General features: G+C 30.8%; 2 protein-coding genes across 2 annotated transcripts; one reads left to right on the top strand and one right to left on the bottom strand.

Moving 5' to 3' along the window:
- Positions 1-201: 201 nt before the first annotated feature.
- LOC114932752 (arrestin domain-containing protein 17) lies at positions 202-4,166 on the bottom strand. Its single transcript, XM_029305106.2, has 7 exons — positions 3,856-4,166; positions 2,611-2,766; positions 2,270-2,481; positions 1,854-2,036; positions 1,517-1,728; positions 1,111-1,307; positions 202-923 (listed from the first exon to the last, which is right to left on the bottom strand). The coding sequence occupies exons 1-7, from the start codon at positions 3,968-3,970 to the stop codon at positions 793-795; spliced, it is 1,206 nt and encodes a 401-aa protein (XP_029160939.1). The 5' UTR covers positions 3,971-4,166; the 3' UTR covers positions 202-792.
- A 2,315-nt stretch (positions 4,167-6,481) lies between these two features.
- Positions 6,482-15,504, top strand: Syt4 (Synaptotagmin 4). Its single transcript, XM_029305105.2, has 6 exons — positions 6,482-6,702; positions 7,512-7,826; positions 8,538-8,911; positions 9,052-9,210; positions 9,638-9,955; positions 10,641-15,504. Exons 1-6 carry the CDS (start codon positions 6,651-6,653, stop codon positions 10,758-10,760), a joined length of 1,338 nt encoding a protein of 445 aa, XP_029160938.2. The 5' UTR covers positions 6,482-6,650; the 3' UTR covers positions 10,761-15,504.
- Positions 15,505-15,529: the final 25 nt, after the last annotated feature.

The following is a 15,529-nucleotide window of genomic DNA, read 5'->3' as shown; positions in this document are numbered from 1 at the left end:
CTCCTTTGTTTATAATAATATAAAAATATATTTAAAAAAAATTATTTGCTTAAAGCACATAATTCGCAATTGACAAAAAATTTAAAACCATTGTAATGATATTCTCCTAATCTCGATAATCTTGAAATCTCGCTTCATACAATCGCTTAATCCATCAGCTCCTAATTTTTCTAGCTTGAAAATACATTAAAATAAATAATATAAAATCTGAAAAATGTATTTTTTATTTATAATTATATAAAGCATATAATACTCCTGAATTCGATCTTTTATTTCATTGTACGTCACATCATTATAATGTATATCACACATGTAGCACTTATATGTAGCAATATTCTGAAAAGTGTGCGTTTACACACAAAATTACTAATGCAATCATCAATCTGAAATCCTTGTCTCATGATGCAATACTTTCATATACAAAATTGTACGTACTTGTATGTATATATATATACTTGTATAAATATATTAATATAACAAATATACCCAATCAGACGAGAGTTTGTTCGATATCCATTAACCTGCGCTCAATACGTGTATAAAAATATAAATGCCAACTATAGAAGCATTGCTCGTTTGTTCATTAGATTATATATGCAAAAAATTGTGCGCTTCATAATTGATGTTTCCTAAAAAATGCTGTTTGACTAATTGGCTATTTAAAACTGTATACAAATATTTAGCAATTCACGTGCATTCTTGAGAACTCTTATCACCTGAGCAGCAAAATATGTCCCAAGAATTTTGCAAAAAGTTAATCTCAATATAGCAATATCTTTCATTCCCTTTTTATTACAAGGGAGCAAAATTATATACCGGGTATTTAGGTGCAAAACGATTAGTTAGGCCATAAACATATTCCGATTCTCCGCGTTCGCGAAGATTTCTAGCACTAGTTAATGACTCCTCGTAGGATGGCGGAGCTGAAAAATAAATTGTCAGAAATTATTTCTATGAATAAGTCATAATTTCTTAGAAAACACAACTTGAAAAAAACAACGGAGTCTTATAAACTTGCTATCATATAAATCTTATTATTTATATCAGTGTATTAATCACAGTTTTTCTTTTCTTTATATCGAAAAATATTGATTATTATGCCGATCTTACGTAAAGTTGGATATAAATTGGATTCCGGTAATGGAGGCAGCGCAGTATTCGCCGAAGGTATTACGAAACCAGCTTCGGGTGGCTTCGTTGAAAAATCGCCATTTATTTCATTAGGCGGAGCGCTTGGAGCATGATAAGTAGCGAGCGGAATTGTTCCCACGAAAATAAGTGTATTAGCAGATAAATTTCGATGATACCTGCAAAGCATAAAAATATCGCAAAGTATTATATAATTATCTAAAACAGAAGGATATATATATATATATATGAAAATTAAAAATAAATTAGTTAAATAAATAATTAATCGAACATGAATTATTTAAAAACTTATTTTACAGATTATATAATTCATACATGCATATACAAAAAAATTAAAGTAAACTAAATATATGGGAAAAATACTAACCATCCTTCGACACATGCTTCAACTTTTAAATTATATTCGAGGTCGATAATATTGCAATTAGCGAGATTCGATGGTGGAAGAGGCGGAACGTCCAAATGCTGCTCATAATCAGCAGTTCCACCTCCCTCGACTGGCCCTTTGCTGATTTCCGTCACTACAATTTCTTCCGTTCTAGTGTCAGTGTGCGGTGTGGTAGCGCGAAAGGTCACGATCTGGACTTCACGATACATTATTACTTCTTGACAAGAATTCGCGCCTTAAGCTTTAAGACATCATCAAGAGACGTTGTTCGGCTCCAGTGTGCCAAAATTTAATAGCTGAATTTATTGTCACATACCTTACAGAGCACGAGCTTGATGGTGTTTACAACAACGTTTGACAAATTCTCCACGTTTATCTTTATCGGCATCGACTGCCCGGGCACATATCCCCGAACTGGTAATGAAAAATTTACGGTTAAAGGTGGCGTGCCACAGCATAAACAACAAAATGTCTTAGACATCTCTTGCCTTATAGGTTCCTGAAAATGCAATTATATTTGTTATTGGTATAATAAAAATTTATTTTAATTTTGCATAAATTAATTATTTAGAAATTTATTTTTAATTGACATAATATAAAAGCCAATTAATAATATTAGAATACCTATTGAGAATTAAAAATAGACTTCTAAATTCAAATTCTCATTTCAATTAAATCCTATATATATACATATTTAATTTAAACATATTTAATGTAAAAAATGATACAAACAGTCGCCCTGTGTTCTTGATTCAAATCCAAGGGAGTGATGACCGTAAAAGGACTCTTAACATCTTGATCAAACTTCCAAGGTCGATCCAAGGTAGCTTTGACAATATAACGAACATATCCAAAATCGGATTCGAAACTACTCGGCAAATTTATTGGCAAAGAACATGTAAACGGAAATTTGTGTTCTCCTGATTGTATTTCAATTTCTCCTCCTAATATAAAAAAACATATAAAAGGCAATAGAATGGAAATTGAAAGAGAATGTTATGTTTTAGAATTTGTTTGGTCTTGTCTTTTATTAAGAAAGATTCCATTGTATATGAGGGACAATTTCATTTTACCTGAGGCTGATCCAATCAAGTAGTATTTTGTCTCGAAATATTCTTCGTGTCCCGTAACAGTTTGAGTTTCATCCCGATATTGCCCTCTCTCATCCATTTCTTGTTTGTCGGTCGTCCAACAAGTATTTGCCTCCCCCTTTATTTTCACACTTATACCTGTGTAGAAGGGATATGTTATAAATATAGAAAAGAAGAATTTCTTCACGTCTATTAATTTCTTCTTTTCTTAATTTTTTCATCAACTTGATCCAAAAAAGACAACAATTTTTATATTAAATTATTTCATTAATTTGTTTTACTTTTATTACAAATGTACAAGATCGATTTTATTCCGTCATAATATAAAAAAATCAAGATACAAACGTAAAGTCTCTTTTAAAACATTTATTAAGATTATTTCTTCATATTCGATATAATAAATTTAGAAATACAAAACAATGTTAAAAGGCAATCAAAGTGTCGAAGGCGACCAACACGAAAGTATACATACGTGTGTACATGTTGTGTGTATGTGTCATTGTTCTATAATTAACATACATGTTGCAAGAAAAGATCGTTCATGGAATGCGAGATATTTCATTGTATATATCATATTAAAAATTATTGTCTTTTTTTAATAAAAAATTAAATAAAATAAAAATCTTATACAAATACATATAGTTTGATTACAAATGTAATACATATATATGATAGTTGTCGTAGGCGATTTATTCATATTGTGCACTTTTGATTATAATAATATAAAAATTATAAATAATATATATAATAGAAAATCTACAATACAACAATTATATATTATTGTATATATTTATCGTTTTATTCAGTAGTTTAGTGATATTAAAAGATATTTGAAAAAATATTACCACAAACTGCAAAGGTAAATGAAAGTCATAAACTATATTTATTATGTCAACAATAAACGCCCACTCGTAAGTTGCGTCTAATATATACATCCTATAAATTCAATTTATACAATATATAACATATTTTTAACAAATACTTTGGATTATCGAGGATTACTTTCTATCATTCTTCTGAATAATCAAAAACTAAATTATGCAAAAATAAAAAGTGTGTAATAAAAGCCATCGATAGAACTAATAGAAATATAAAAAAAATAAAATTTATAATAAACAAGACTTACATAATCCTGTTACATTCTGAGAATTAATAATAATTCATTTTTAATCATATATACTTATCTTATTGTATAACCACTTATCTTTAATAGCTGCATGGACTTACCGCGAATTTTTTTTGTGCTGTCCAGGTCGATGATGATGTTACCTGTCACAGTTTGTCCTGGATAATATGTACTCCATTGGTTGTCAAACACTATGCGGAAATCTTTAAGACCCATATTGATCGATTTATTTCGCCTGTTCTTTCCTCCTTCCGAATGGTACCTCCGATTACTCCATTTGCGTTGTGTATTCACCGATGATTTAACACGTTGTGCAGCCTTGTGTTACGCTGCTTGCTCGTGCTATATCGAGCACTCGTAAGAGTTAGATACGCTGGATACACCATCCGGTTTGCGCAGGCGACGAATGACGTGGTCGACATCAACATTGCGGTCATCAGGGCCGTCTTTACTCTCAAACGCGCAGGCAACCTGGCAGGGCTCAAAACTCTTCGAAACGACGATGCAGGATTTAATTTTCCACGCCAAAAACGTTGATATATGACCCTTATATTTTAAATTATTTTTAATAGTTTCTACAAGCAATTTAATTCTATATTATTTCATTTTAATTCATACATTATGTGACTAGATCTAGTACATTATTTTAGCGCTAGTTACATTATGCAAAAAACAAAGTATTACCTTCTTAATTTTCGGTCTTGTATTCGACTCTAAATAATGTCTCGTTTAATTTAAATTTATATCTAAATTGATTAAAATCAAATTTAAAGTATCGTTTCTCTTTGGTCATATTGCGCAATGAATAGTCATCGATCCAGAGCAAGATGCAACGCAATTTGTACGTCAAAAGATAAAATACAGTACAGAGACTTAAGAATACAGTAAAGCACAGTTTTTATTTAATTGTATATATGTATATTTAATTGTATATATTGTATGTATTTATATATTTTATTATTTTTAAAGAACACTTTTTATACTCATATAAGTTCTTAACTCATTTACATATGTATTGCTGTAATTTGCATGAGATTAGTAACTTATTGAGACAATTTAGTTGTTATCAGAAACGGAGCAATTTATTGATAAATTAATAAATTGGCAATATGAAAAATTCACTACATAATCAAATTTGGAACTCGTTAGCGCAATTGCTCGAAAATTTGTTACATATATAATATTATCGTAATTTCGCAAATACTCGCGGAAATATAATGATACATGAAATAACACATCCATATTATATCTCATCGAAATTACTGTAGCATTATACATACGTCGTTTGGCGTGTTTTCCAAATTGGATCTAACAATAAAATGCGAATGTGCCACGATAAAAACATGATGTCACGTCGATGTCAACCATTGAACATCATAGAATAACAATTCGATTGGTCGTAAAGTTCATAGCTCGTGTTAAAATTTAAAGTTAAGTTGCACATCGACATACACACACATTTTATAATATATACACGCTCCCTATAATGTCATTTCAAGTTAGCCAGAAATGTAGAACTTCTGAACAAAAATGTCATGACACAAATAACATGAGTCGCGATGTAAAATAATTTATTATGTCCCTTCTTTTATTTTTATACTTTAAGTATAATTTAATTAATCTCAATCATTTTATCTTTTACATCTTTAATTAAACTAGGTAATTATTCATAAAATACACATATAGATTTATAAATGTAAAATTTAAATATAGATCACGAATATAGATTTTAACTGGTTCTTAATATTCTGCTCGTTGTAGACAAATGTCTTCTCTACTTTTCTTAAATTCTGGTTTAATATTTGTTAATCGATAATAATTGAACAAAGCTTTAGCTATAACGTAATGACTAAATGTGTTAGTTTATTCTTTGTAAATACATTAGTTATTAATCTGAACTTTCCGTAATTCGAGATTCAAAACAGTAAACTATTTTCCATATTGATTTACTGATACAACAAACTACGCTTCAACATTCTCTTGCATTGTGATTTATATTAAGATACAATACATGGTGTTATTTTAATTTTGATTTTTAAAAATATTACTCAAAATATTACATCATTTTAGATATGTATAACATATATAATAATTATTACAAAAATATTTTTTGATATTTTATTTTAATATAGGAATATTCTGGCCGATTTTTCTATTTTAAAATTATTTCAAAGATTTTATTTAAAACTGAAACTTGTATATAAACAGTTATGGCAAAATATACAGAATTGGAGTCATTAAAAATGATCTTTAATAAATCCTAAAATTTTTATAAAAAAATATACTTGGAGCTAATTTTTATATGAAACGGTTTATATATATACAATAAATAATCTAGGAGAATGTAATGTTTAATTATTCAGTCCGTATATACTTGCACGAAAAATTTTATTAATATATATATTATACGTGCGAGCATAATAAACCGAGATCAATCGTTCCATGTATTATATAAAGTATGCGAGAAAACAATTACTTTTTAAAATTGTTTAAAATTGAGAATTGTGTGAATTGAATAAAGATCGAGCAAAATTATAATTACCGTATTGCATCGATCTATAAAATTGATCAGTCGAATCAAGTGCATCAGCCGCGCGGATTGCATCTACGAATTCTCGCGAAACCACCCTATTTCATCTCGCGGATCGTCGCATTCTTCTGGCGATGCCGTCGATGGTTTCCTCACCGTCGGTGGCGGCACGTCATCCTCTTCGCGCAAGCTCCGCTTCAAGGGAGGGCTATTGATCCGCGCGCATTTCGGCCGACGATCGGAAGTAGAGTGCCGCGGACGACGGGGCGCACGTCGTCCGTAAATATTCGTTCGGTGCATTGTGACCGGATCTAAAGGCGGATAAAAAGACATCCTTTTAGCGTTCAGGTAGCAGCGTGGCCAAAGATGGTCGGTGGAGTGACGGAGGGTGGGCCTCTCATTCGACCTGTCGAGCCCGGTAAGTATCGCCGGACGTTTTTCATCCCTTCTGAAATCATCCCTTTCGCTCATTCATCGATATCAGATCCGATAGCTTCGTTCGTTTGTTGCATCTCGCGCGAGCCAGTGATCCAAAAGATCAGCTAAAATTGTTCGTCCATCGTTCGCGACACAATATCTAACGATGACATCGTTCGGAATGGAGGTCGCCGACAGCTGTTAGTTCTTGTCCCTTGCAACTGCGTAATTCCTTGGAGCATCACGCGATAATTATCATTCTCTGACACTATGTAATCAAATCGAGTCGTGTTTCGATTATAATAATCGTCAATCCGTTATAATCAATTCGATGCATAATTCTATCGTGGAAAGGTATGTACTGGAATGTTTAATGGAGCACGCATACCTATCAATATCGACTAACCCGACTATGCAAACTCCGTATTGGAGTAATTAACCTACGTTGTGTCACGCGATGCATTCAGCGGTTTATAATAATTGATCTTCATTTTATTTTATGCTTTATAATTTTACATGCATCGGTATACGTGAAATTAATCATTAACTCAAGTCATCGAGAAAGCTATAAAAAATATAAAAAAATTCCAATTTCGTCTTCTTAGCGCAGTGTTTCATATTTTCGTGTCGCGAGGTCTCATTTCTCTAGGATAATCGCAATAATAATACTCGACATAATTCGTGCCTCTCCTTCCTCTTTCCTCTCATTTCTTTTTATTGTCCTCGTACGGCATCACGTGAGAGGCTGATCGTATATGATAGATCTCTCATGTAATTACGACGGTGAAATCGAAGAACGTGTGATTACAGTCTCGACGGCGACGCTGGTGACGTTATGTCTCGGCGCCGCTTTCTTATTATGCGCCGTCGCGATGACCTGGTGGCTCTGCCGACGACGTCGCGAACACACCAAGCTAAGCTCCGACAAGTCCCTGGCATTCAGACCGCCGCACCGGAAACCTACGGCGGTTAAAAGTCCCGGTAGCACGAGCCACTATTTGAAAAAGAGCCCATCACCGACGGGACCGGCCAAAAGTCCGCCCGGTTCTGGCGGACAAACGCCGAGTCCGACCGGATCTCAGTCTTCGAATCCTGCATCTCAGCCTAGAACACCGCAGAGCGCAGGTAACAATCATAATAAGATAATAACAAAATAATTAATTAGCTACGGTATATGACTAAATTATTGACTACTTACTGAAGATATTGTTTCGTTTCCAAAACGAATATCTGCTTCTGTGTGGTGTCACACATTCTCTGTTTCTTCTTTCTTTTTTTTAATTATCCTTTTAGGATAATCTAGCTTTATTACATCAACAGCACACACACACAAGAAGATTAAAATAGTACCGATTGTTTCATATGTTTGTTTTGTGAAGAACTCTTATTCTTACTATTAAAGTGAAAAATGTAAATGAAAGATATAATTATCCTTTCAGAATAATCTATGTAAATATAAATAATATTATTTATTATAATATGTGTTATAGTAAATAATATAATATTGTAAATTTATAACAAAATTATTGTTCAGTTACTCGAAAATTCTTTAATAATACAAAAAGTTCTTTAATTAAAAAAAAGCAATTTAAATTATATTGAGCTGTTATATGAAATTACAATTATTTTCTTATCTTTCTACATAGAAATTCTAGAAGAATTGCACAAATAATATCTTCAAAATAGTTTCTATCTCCTTTTTTCAATATTTCACTGCTTAGAAAGAAAGACTAACTTTAACATTTTTCAATCTTCTACAATTTCTTACAATTAATTTAATTTTATTTTATTTTGAGAAACTTGAAATTGAGCAATATCTTTGCAATAACGATATAGGTACGCCAGTACAAACGCCACCCGTTGAAGTTGCTGTGAGTATAGAAAATGAGCGCGACAAGGCTGAGCTGGAAAATAATGAAAAGGTTGAGCGCGAGAAGAGTCAAACAGCAGAAAATAATAAGGATAACTTGGGCCAGCTAGTTTTTAAACTGCGCTATCGAAGCGAACAAAATGCGCTCGCGGTGACAGTGGTGAAATGCAAAGGATTACCTGCCAGAGGCCAGCAGAATGCCACCAGTGATCCTTACGTAAAACTGCAATTATTACCCGACAAACAGCATCACGTGAAAACTAGAGTCCTCAGAAATACTAGAGATCCAGTGTACGATGAGGATTTCACATTTTTCGGCATATCACAGAGTCAACTTCAGGTAGACTTACATTTAAATACACTTAAAATTCGTTCAAACCGCATTTTCTCGCGTATCAATTTTTAATAAATTAAAGTAATTATAATAAACTTGTTTTCTTAAAAGAAAGATAGTAATCTTCTTAACAATTGTGATTTCAGAAAATTAGCTTACACTTCATCGTTCTGAGTTTCGACAGATACTCTCGCGATGATATTATTGGAGAACTGACGTGTGCTTTATCATCAGTGCCCGGTTTAGAAGATGCAGATAATCAGGAAATATCTCTCTGTCGAAAAATATGCCCTAGAAGTTTGAAGGTAGATATCTCGAAAAAATAGATAACTAATAATTAATAAATTAAATAAAAAAGTAATTAAGTAATTAATGATACAATATATCTTACAAAAAACCAGCAGAGGTTTCTTTATACAGCTTTTTTGACTATCTTCTCTTATTGAAAATAATTATAAAGATTATAATTTTTAACATATAATTATATAATTATATCCTTAATTTATAATTCTGTCATTAGCTTTTCTCGATATAAAGTTTTCTTATTTTTAATCTTTAATTATTTAAAAAGCTTGATATTTTTGTTTCCGAAAAATAGGTCCTATATGTCTCGATCAAAAATTTTTTATTGAAAAAATACTTAAGGACAGAGTGTCTATATAGATAAATACTATGATAAATATTGCATTATACGCGCGAATAATTTTTCTTTTCTTTTCCTCATTTTTTTAGATACAGTCGCAAGGAAGAGGAGAATTGCTGGTCTCGCTTTGCTGGCAACCAGTCACTAGCCGACTAACGGTAGTGGTATTAAAAGCACGAAATCTACCTAAGATGGATGTGACCGGACTCGCTGATCCATACGTGAAGATTTATCTTCTGTACAATCAGCAACGTATTGCTAAGAAGAAGACGCACGTGAAAAAACGTACACTCAGTCCGGTATTTAATGAGTCATTTGTCTTCGATATACCGAATGGTGCAGACGGACTCAACAATGTCAGCCTCGAGTTTATGCTACTTGATTGGGATCGAGTTACGAAAAATGAGGTAAATTTTACGTTTCTGTCATTCAAGACGCGGTATTTCGTTTCCTCCGTATATATTGATTAGATTATACGTTTTGTATTTCTCTCCCTGTCTCAGGTTTCTCTTGTTAAGTTATATCTGCAGAGTTCTAAAATCAATAATATACTTCTTAATAAATTTTTCTAAAAGAAAAAAGAGAACTAGAGATAATTTACAATTAAATCTTCTTCAGAAGAAATATCGAGATGCAATTGTTTTTAAATAATTCTTAGAAACTTCTCTCTAAGTATTTGACAAATTAAATTTGAGGGAAAAAAAACAGATGACAAAATCATATTCTGCACAATTATTTGTTCTGTAATAGAGAATAAATATTATCTTAATAGAACTTTTAGAACTTAATAGAACTTTAAAAGCTTTGTCAAAAAATTTGCAATTTTAATAATTAAGAAGATTAATAAATAATAATATGATTCTCGACGTTTATGTGATAAGAAAAAAGTCATTTCTAAATTAAATAAAAAAAATTATGATTAAAAAAATATTCGATATTTTTACTAATAAAGTACTAGCTAATTTCGTTATTTTTCTTATTTTTTAGCTTTATAGAATCGTAAATACATATTAATTTTGTGTGTTCGGAATAATTTTTTATTAAGATAATCTGTTAATATCGCGATAATCGCAAAAAATATGATTTGTCTAGGTAATCGGCCGGCTAGAATTCGGTGGACCAAAATGTCAAGGTTCCACTGTAAATCATTGGAAAGAGGTATGCAGTTCACCGCGACGACAGATAGCCGATTGGCACAAACTGCGGGAGTAACCAGTCTCTCCTGGCCCTATATACGTATCAGCTCGAATTCCTACATCTCCGATTTCCCTAGAAACTCCATATCCTTCGCTATGAAATCACTGATCCAACCCTTGAAACCCTACGAGAAGATAGGGGTGTCTGTTTTGTAAACCTAATACTCAATGTATATTAGGCTTGAAATGAATAGTTCGTCTACCCATAATCGCTGTCATTGAGAGATTTTTGAATTTGTAAATGAAAATGTTATATTTATTAGTAAATGGATTTAAAAAATTAAAAACACGCAAAATTCTCCTTTAATTCTCTATTAAAGGTCTTAATTATAATATAAAAAATTGAATTCACAAACCACTTTTTGTTTCTTTCTATTTACACATATAAAGAATTTTAGATAAAAATACGTATATATCATCAAATACCTAATAATTTAATATTTCGAAATTAAATATCAGTAGATTTAAAGAAATATTATTTAATTCTACAATTTTTATATGATTTGTTAATATAATCATATTATCACATGCGATTAAGGGATGACGACTTTTGCAGAATGCTTTACGATATAAACATAGACATTAAGATTCCCGACCAGTTGATGAGTAATGAGACTATGGAAAGGAAAAAAGGTGTGTTGCTGCGTGTAAAGAGGTCGATCTTTCGATTGCTAGATATTGTGTCATATAAATAAATATGAAGCAAATTAACTCTTATATTTTACAGCAAATTCAAATAAAATGCACCGGTGTACATTAAAAATAATCTTGCATAGAGTAACATAAAAATGTGAGTATATAGCATAAAATCGGTTCATTAACAAAATGCTCAGCTTTATTATAGCGTGACAAAATTAACGCTATTATATTTCAATGATCGGGATACTTTCGTTCAATGCTTCTGCATCATAAAAACTTTTGTATACCATAGCTTTAAAAATGTACATCAGTGCGCGCATTTGACAAAATTCGCTATTGATTTGCTCCATTTTATTTACATGATTCATCGTAAATTTCATGAGACTGCAGAGCGACGTATCGCGTCAAAGACAGTGTATATTTTACGCAGTGGCGTAACCGTAAATTTTCGGTCCTAAAGGAGAATAATAAAAGAGGCCTCCCTCTTCCGCTTCACATTTGCAGCTAGAAAAAAAATGAAAATAAACATCTGTACATTTTAACTTGTATAGACATTTTTGTGATTATAATGCGCACGTAAAAGAGAAATTATATTTTTATTTTATATTATATATTTTTTCTCTTTTTGTCGGTTTCTAATATTGCAGGTCCTCGAAACATATATTGCTTATCCGCGTTTAAGAAGGTACATACACCTAAAGCGACGAAAATAACAATCATTTGTCTGAACAGTTCTTTTTTCACAGTAAGTCGCTTTTAAAATAAAGTCTTTATTTTTAAATATTTTTGACTTTTTTACATTTTTTAGAAAAATTTTATATCTCTGTTACTTCAATTTCAATTTAAAATTTTGAGAATATTTTTAAAACATCAAAAAATAAAAAAAAATATATAAAACAAAAAATCGATTTTACGATTTGCCTACATAGATGTTTGTATCTTCTTAACAGTAGAAAAGTTACGCCACTACTTTTAAAACACAAAGTTGAATTTAAGACGTGTTTATCTCGTTAAATGCAAACTACGAGTGAGTACATTTTATCTTGGAGAGACCGGCAAAAGTTCAAGGCTCGTATCTTCACCAAATCTATCGCTAATAGGACGGTCTGATTTTAAGTTTTCATTTACATTTATATTAACGTAGAAAGTTATCGTATATATATGTGTATTATATCATCACAATAAGAATATTTCAAGATTGAATTATTTCGTTTATAATCGTTTTTCTATTCTCACAATGAAGCGAAATAAACGAATAATTGTGTGCATTTACATCATGTAACATACTGTTACAGCAAATCTTAGAAAATTATGGAATCGAACAAATGAAGAAATTATGATATAACAGCGAATATATCGAGAGAAGCCTCGAAATTTGAGTTACTTTCTTCACAATCGCCTTTCTATTCTTGCGATAAAGCGATAATAAACGAGAATCGAATATTATTGCTTTTAAGAGTAGCTGAACTACGAATATAGTCTCAGCCCGCATTACGATTGTACATATATAATGAAATGCGAAAAGTGATGAATGTATTTAATCCTTGCCTAATCGGTGAGGGAAAAGTTTAATGTACACACGGAATCATTAATGGCTTAGCATGAAAAAAAAAAATTATTGCGGCAAACATGTATACGTGTGTTCTCTCCGTATACATACGCCCCAATATAAATTCATATTTCGAGATATTAATAATCCCGTGTATACGTCATATGTAATATGTCGCAGAAAGTAATGAGACCGATTTTTTAAAATGCAATGTGACAACATCGAACATCAAAATCGCAGTTTAATTTAAATTTTGGAATATTGCAAATAAATGAGAAACTACATACGCGATTTAAATTGTTCAGTGTATGTTGAATCACTGAATCAATCGAATCGTATTTAGTTCTATCGCAGTGGCAAAGATTAAAGTTTAAATTAAATCACTGTTTTCATATTCGGTGTTGGCGTTTTAAAAAATCAGTCATCACTTTTATGAACAGTTTCGTTATGCATCGGAAATAAAATAGTTGAAGGACATATACAGCCTGTTCATCTGAATTTGATAAAAGTTTAATTGCACATTGTAACATTAAAATTATATTTTGTTTTGTTTGACACATCACACATATTCTATGTTATATGAATTTCTTTGCTAGTGCTACTATCGATAATATATATTATATAAGATCGATTAATATTCAAATCAACACTCGCAGATCGCAAGACAGTGAGATACTCGAAACATTTCGAATATGAAAGTCAATAATCAGCAACGCATAATTAACGAATGCTTATTTTTTTATCACAATTCATTCCTCCGCGATGCAAAACTTATCCAACTTAGGAGGATAAGGATATTTTATTCAACTGCATGTAAATATATAGGCGTAATATTTAATTTCTTAAAAATATTAATATCATAATTTTTACATTATTACGATATATTACATATCGATTTTTTCATAAAATGACTTAGAGTCATATCTTATATATTATTTCCATTATGTATGCATATAGACAGTCCAACTTTGAAATTTATATATATATTTGTTTATTTAACAGTATTTTTTGCTTTTTTACACATACGAATAATTTTAAATTCAATATATGTATATTATAATTAATTTTAATTATTTTTAAATTCCATTATGTATACAGATAAAAACCAGCAAAATTATATTTCTCATATTTAAAAAAACCATTTTTTCTCCTTTTTCCTCAAGAAATTTCATATAAATATAATTCTTTATATTAAAAACGAAAGGAAAAATGCAGAATTTCTATTTACATATATACTAAAAACATACATAAAATATCTTTCTCATCCTCCAAATTTGGAATTCACACTCTGCATTCGATTATTCATTGTCCTTTCTTCACAGCGACGTCGCATAAGGACGGGAGGACCGTGATACGAGCGAAAAAAAATATCGAGTTATCGATTCTCACGAAAACTGAAAGCGAGTAATAATAGAAATGCATCCGGATATCGCGATCGAAAGTATGACAAAAAAGTCGCAATATATCATACGAAGAAACTCAAGAGATACACCGAATATGTTTTACATAAATTTTAAGATAGTGAACACGACACGTCGTCGTCTTACACGGCGATCTACTGAGAAACAATGGCATTACACGATCGAGGATTTCAGGATATTTATTTATTAATTATTGCTATATATACAATTATAAATACAACTACTCTTATATATACATATATATATATATATATATAAAATATATATATATATGTATGTATGCATGTATAAGAAGTAAATATAAGTAGTATACGTAGCGATACAACGCATGTATATCCGTCTGTCGTTCTCTTGTGAAGGTTCTCTTATGAACGATCTTATGCAAAATTGTTCTGCAAACGTGAAAAAATATTGATATATATATAATCGAAGATATTAATCTTCAAACTAATATCTTAAGATCTAGGGATAATTAAAAAATTGCACGAGATCGACAGACACACTGTAACATAATGACCGTCGGTATGAAATGCTCGAAAATCATCGTTCTTGTTAATTCATCATTTAATTCTTCTGATTCTTTTTTATGTATTCTTTCTCTTGCGACTTCTTTTGATTATTATATAATAAGTAAATAATTGTACATTCTAATAAAAATATTCTAATTTTTTAAAGATTGCAATCGCGTATAATTTTGCAAAAATCGCACGGACAATTTTTCACCTTACTATCATATATAACAAAATCAGCTCGTGCCGCGATAATTGTTATAATTAAATAAACATTAATTTTCACCGAAATTAAACAGTTTACCAAAATATTGAAACGATCAAAACAATAAGAAAGTAAAGCTAAATTAAATTCATGACGTATTAACACATATATTAAATTTTAGTTTAGTAAATCATACATACACATAATATATGTATGTACATATGTATACTGTACATCAAGATTTGCTCTTTCTTCCCCTCCTGTTCTCTCTGTCTCTCTTTTCTCTATTTTTTGTTACGCCGAATTAATAAAGTATCGGTGCTTTTTAAGCATTCGTAAATATTATATTATAGATTAAAGAGTGCGGCGTACGCGCGAGAAAATACTGTGCGTGAGCAAATTTTAAGGCTGTGTGGTCAATAAAACGCTAAAATAAACATCTCAATAAATAATTATTTCACA

The sequence above is a fragment of the Nylanderia fulva genome, unplaced genomic scaffold, assembly GCF_048542155.1.
Source record: "Nylanderia fulva isolate GAGA-0341 unplaced genomic scaffold, ASM4854215v1 Scaffold22, whole genome shotgun sequence".
NCBI lineage: Eukaryota > Metazoa > Arthropoda > Insecta > Hymenoptera > Formicidae > Nylanderia > Nylanderia fulva.
This window is presented reverse-complemented; position numbering and strand designations above follow the sequence as displayed.

Bases quoted from the DNA above. Each gene is read 5' to 3' on its own strand.
- LOC114932752 (XM_029305106.2), bottom strand. From the start codon at position 3,970: ATGGGTCTTAAAGATTTCCGCATAGTGTTTGACAACCAATGGAGTACA. The intron at 1,729-1,853 runs GTATGTGACAAT...CGTGAAGTCCAG, and splicing joins TCAAGCTCGTGCTCTGTAAG to ATCGTGACCTTTCGCGCTAC. The intron at 924-1,110 runs GTAAGATCGGCA...TTTATTTTTCAG, and splicing joins CAATTTATATCCAACTTTAC to CTCCGCCATCCTACGAGGAG.
- Syt4 (XM_029305105.2), top strand. From the start codon at position 6,651: ATGGTCGGTGGAGTGACGGAGGGTGGGCCTCTCATTCGACCTGTCGAG. The intron at 7,827-8,537 runs GTAACAATCATA...ATAACGATATAG, and splicing joins TAGAACACCGCAGAGCGCAG to GTACGCCAGTACAAACGCCA. The intron at 8,912-9,051 runs GTAGACTTACAT...TTGTGATTTCAG, and splicing joins TATCACAGAGTCAACTTCAG to AAAATTAGCTTACACTTCAT.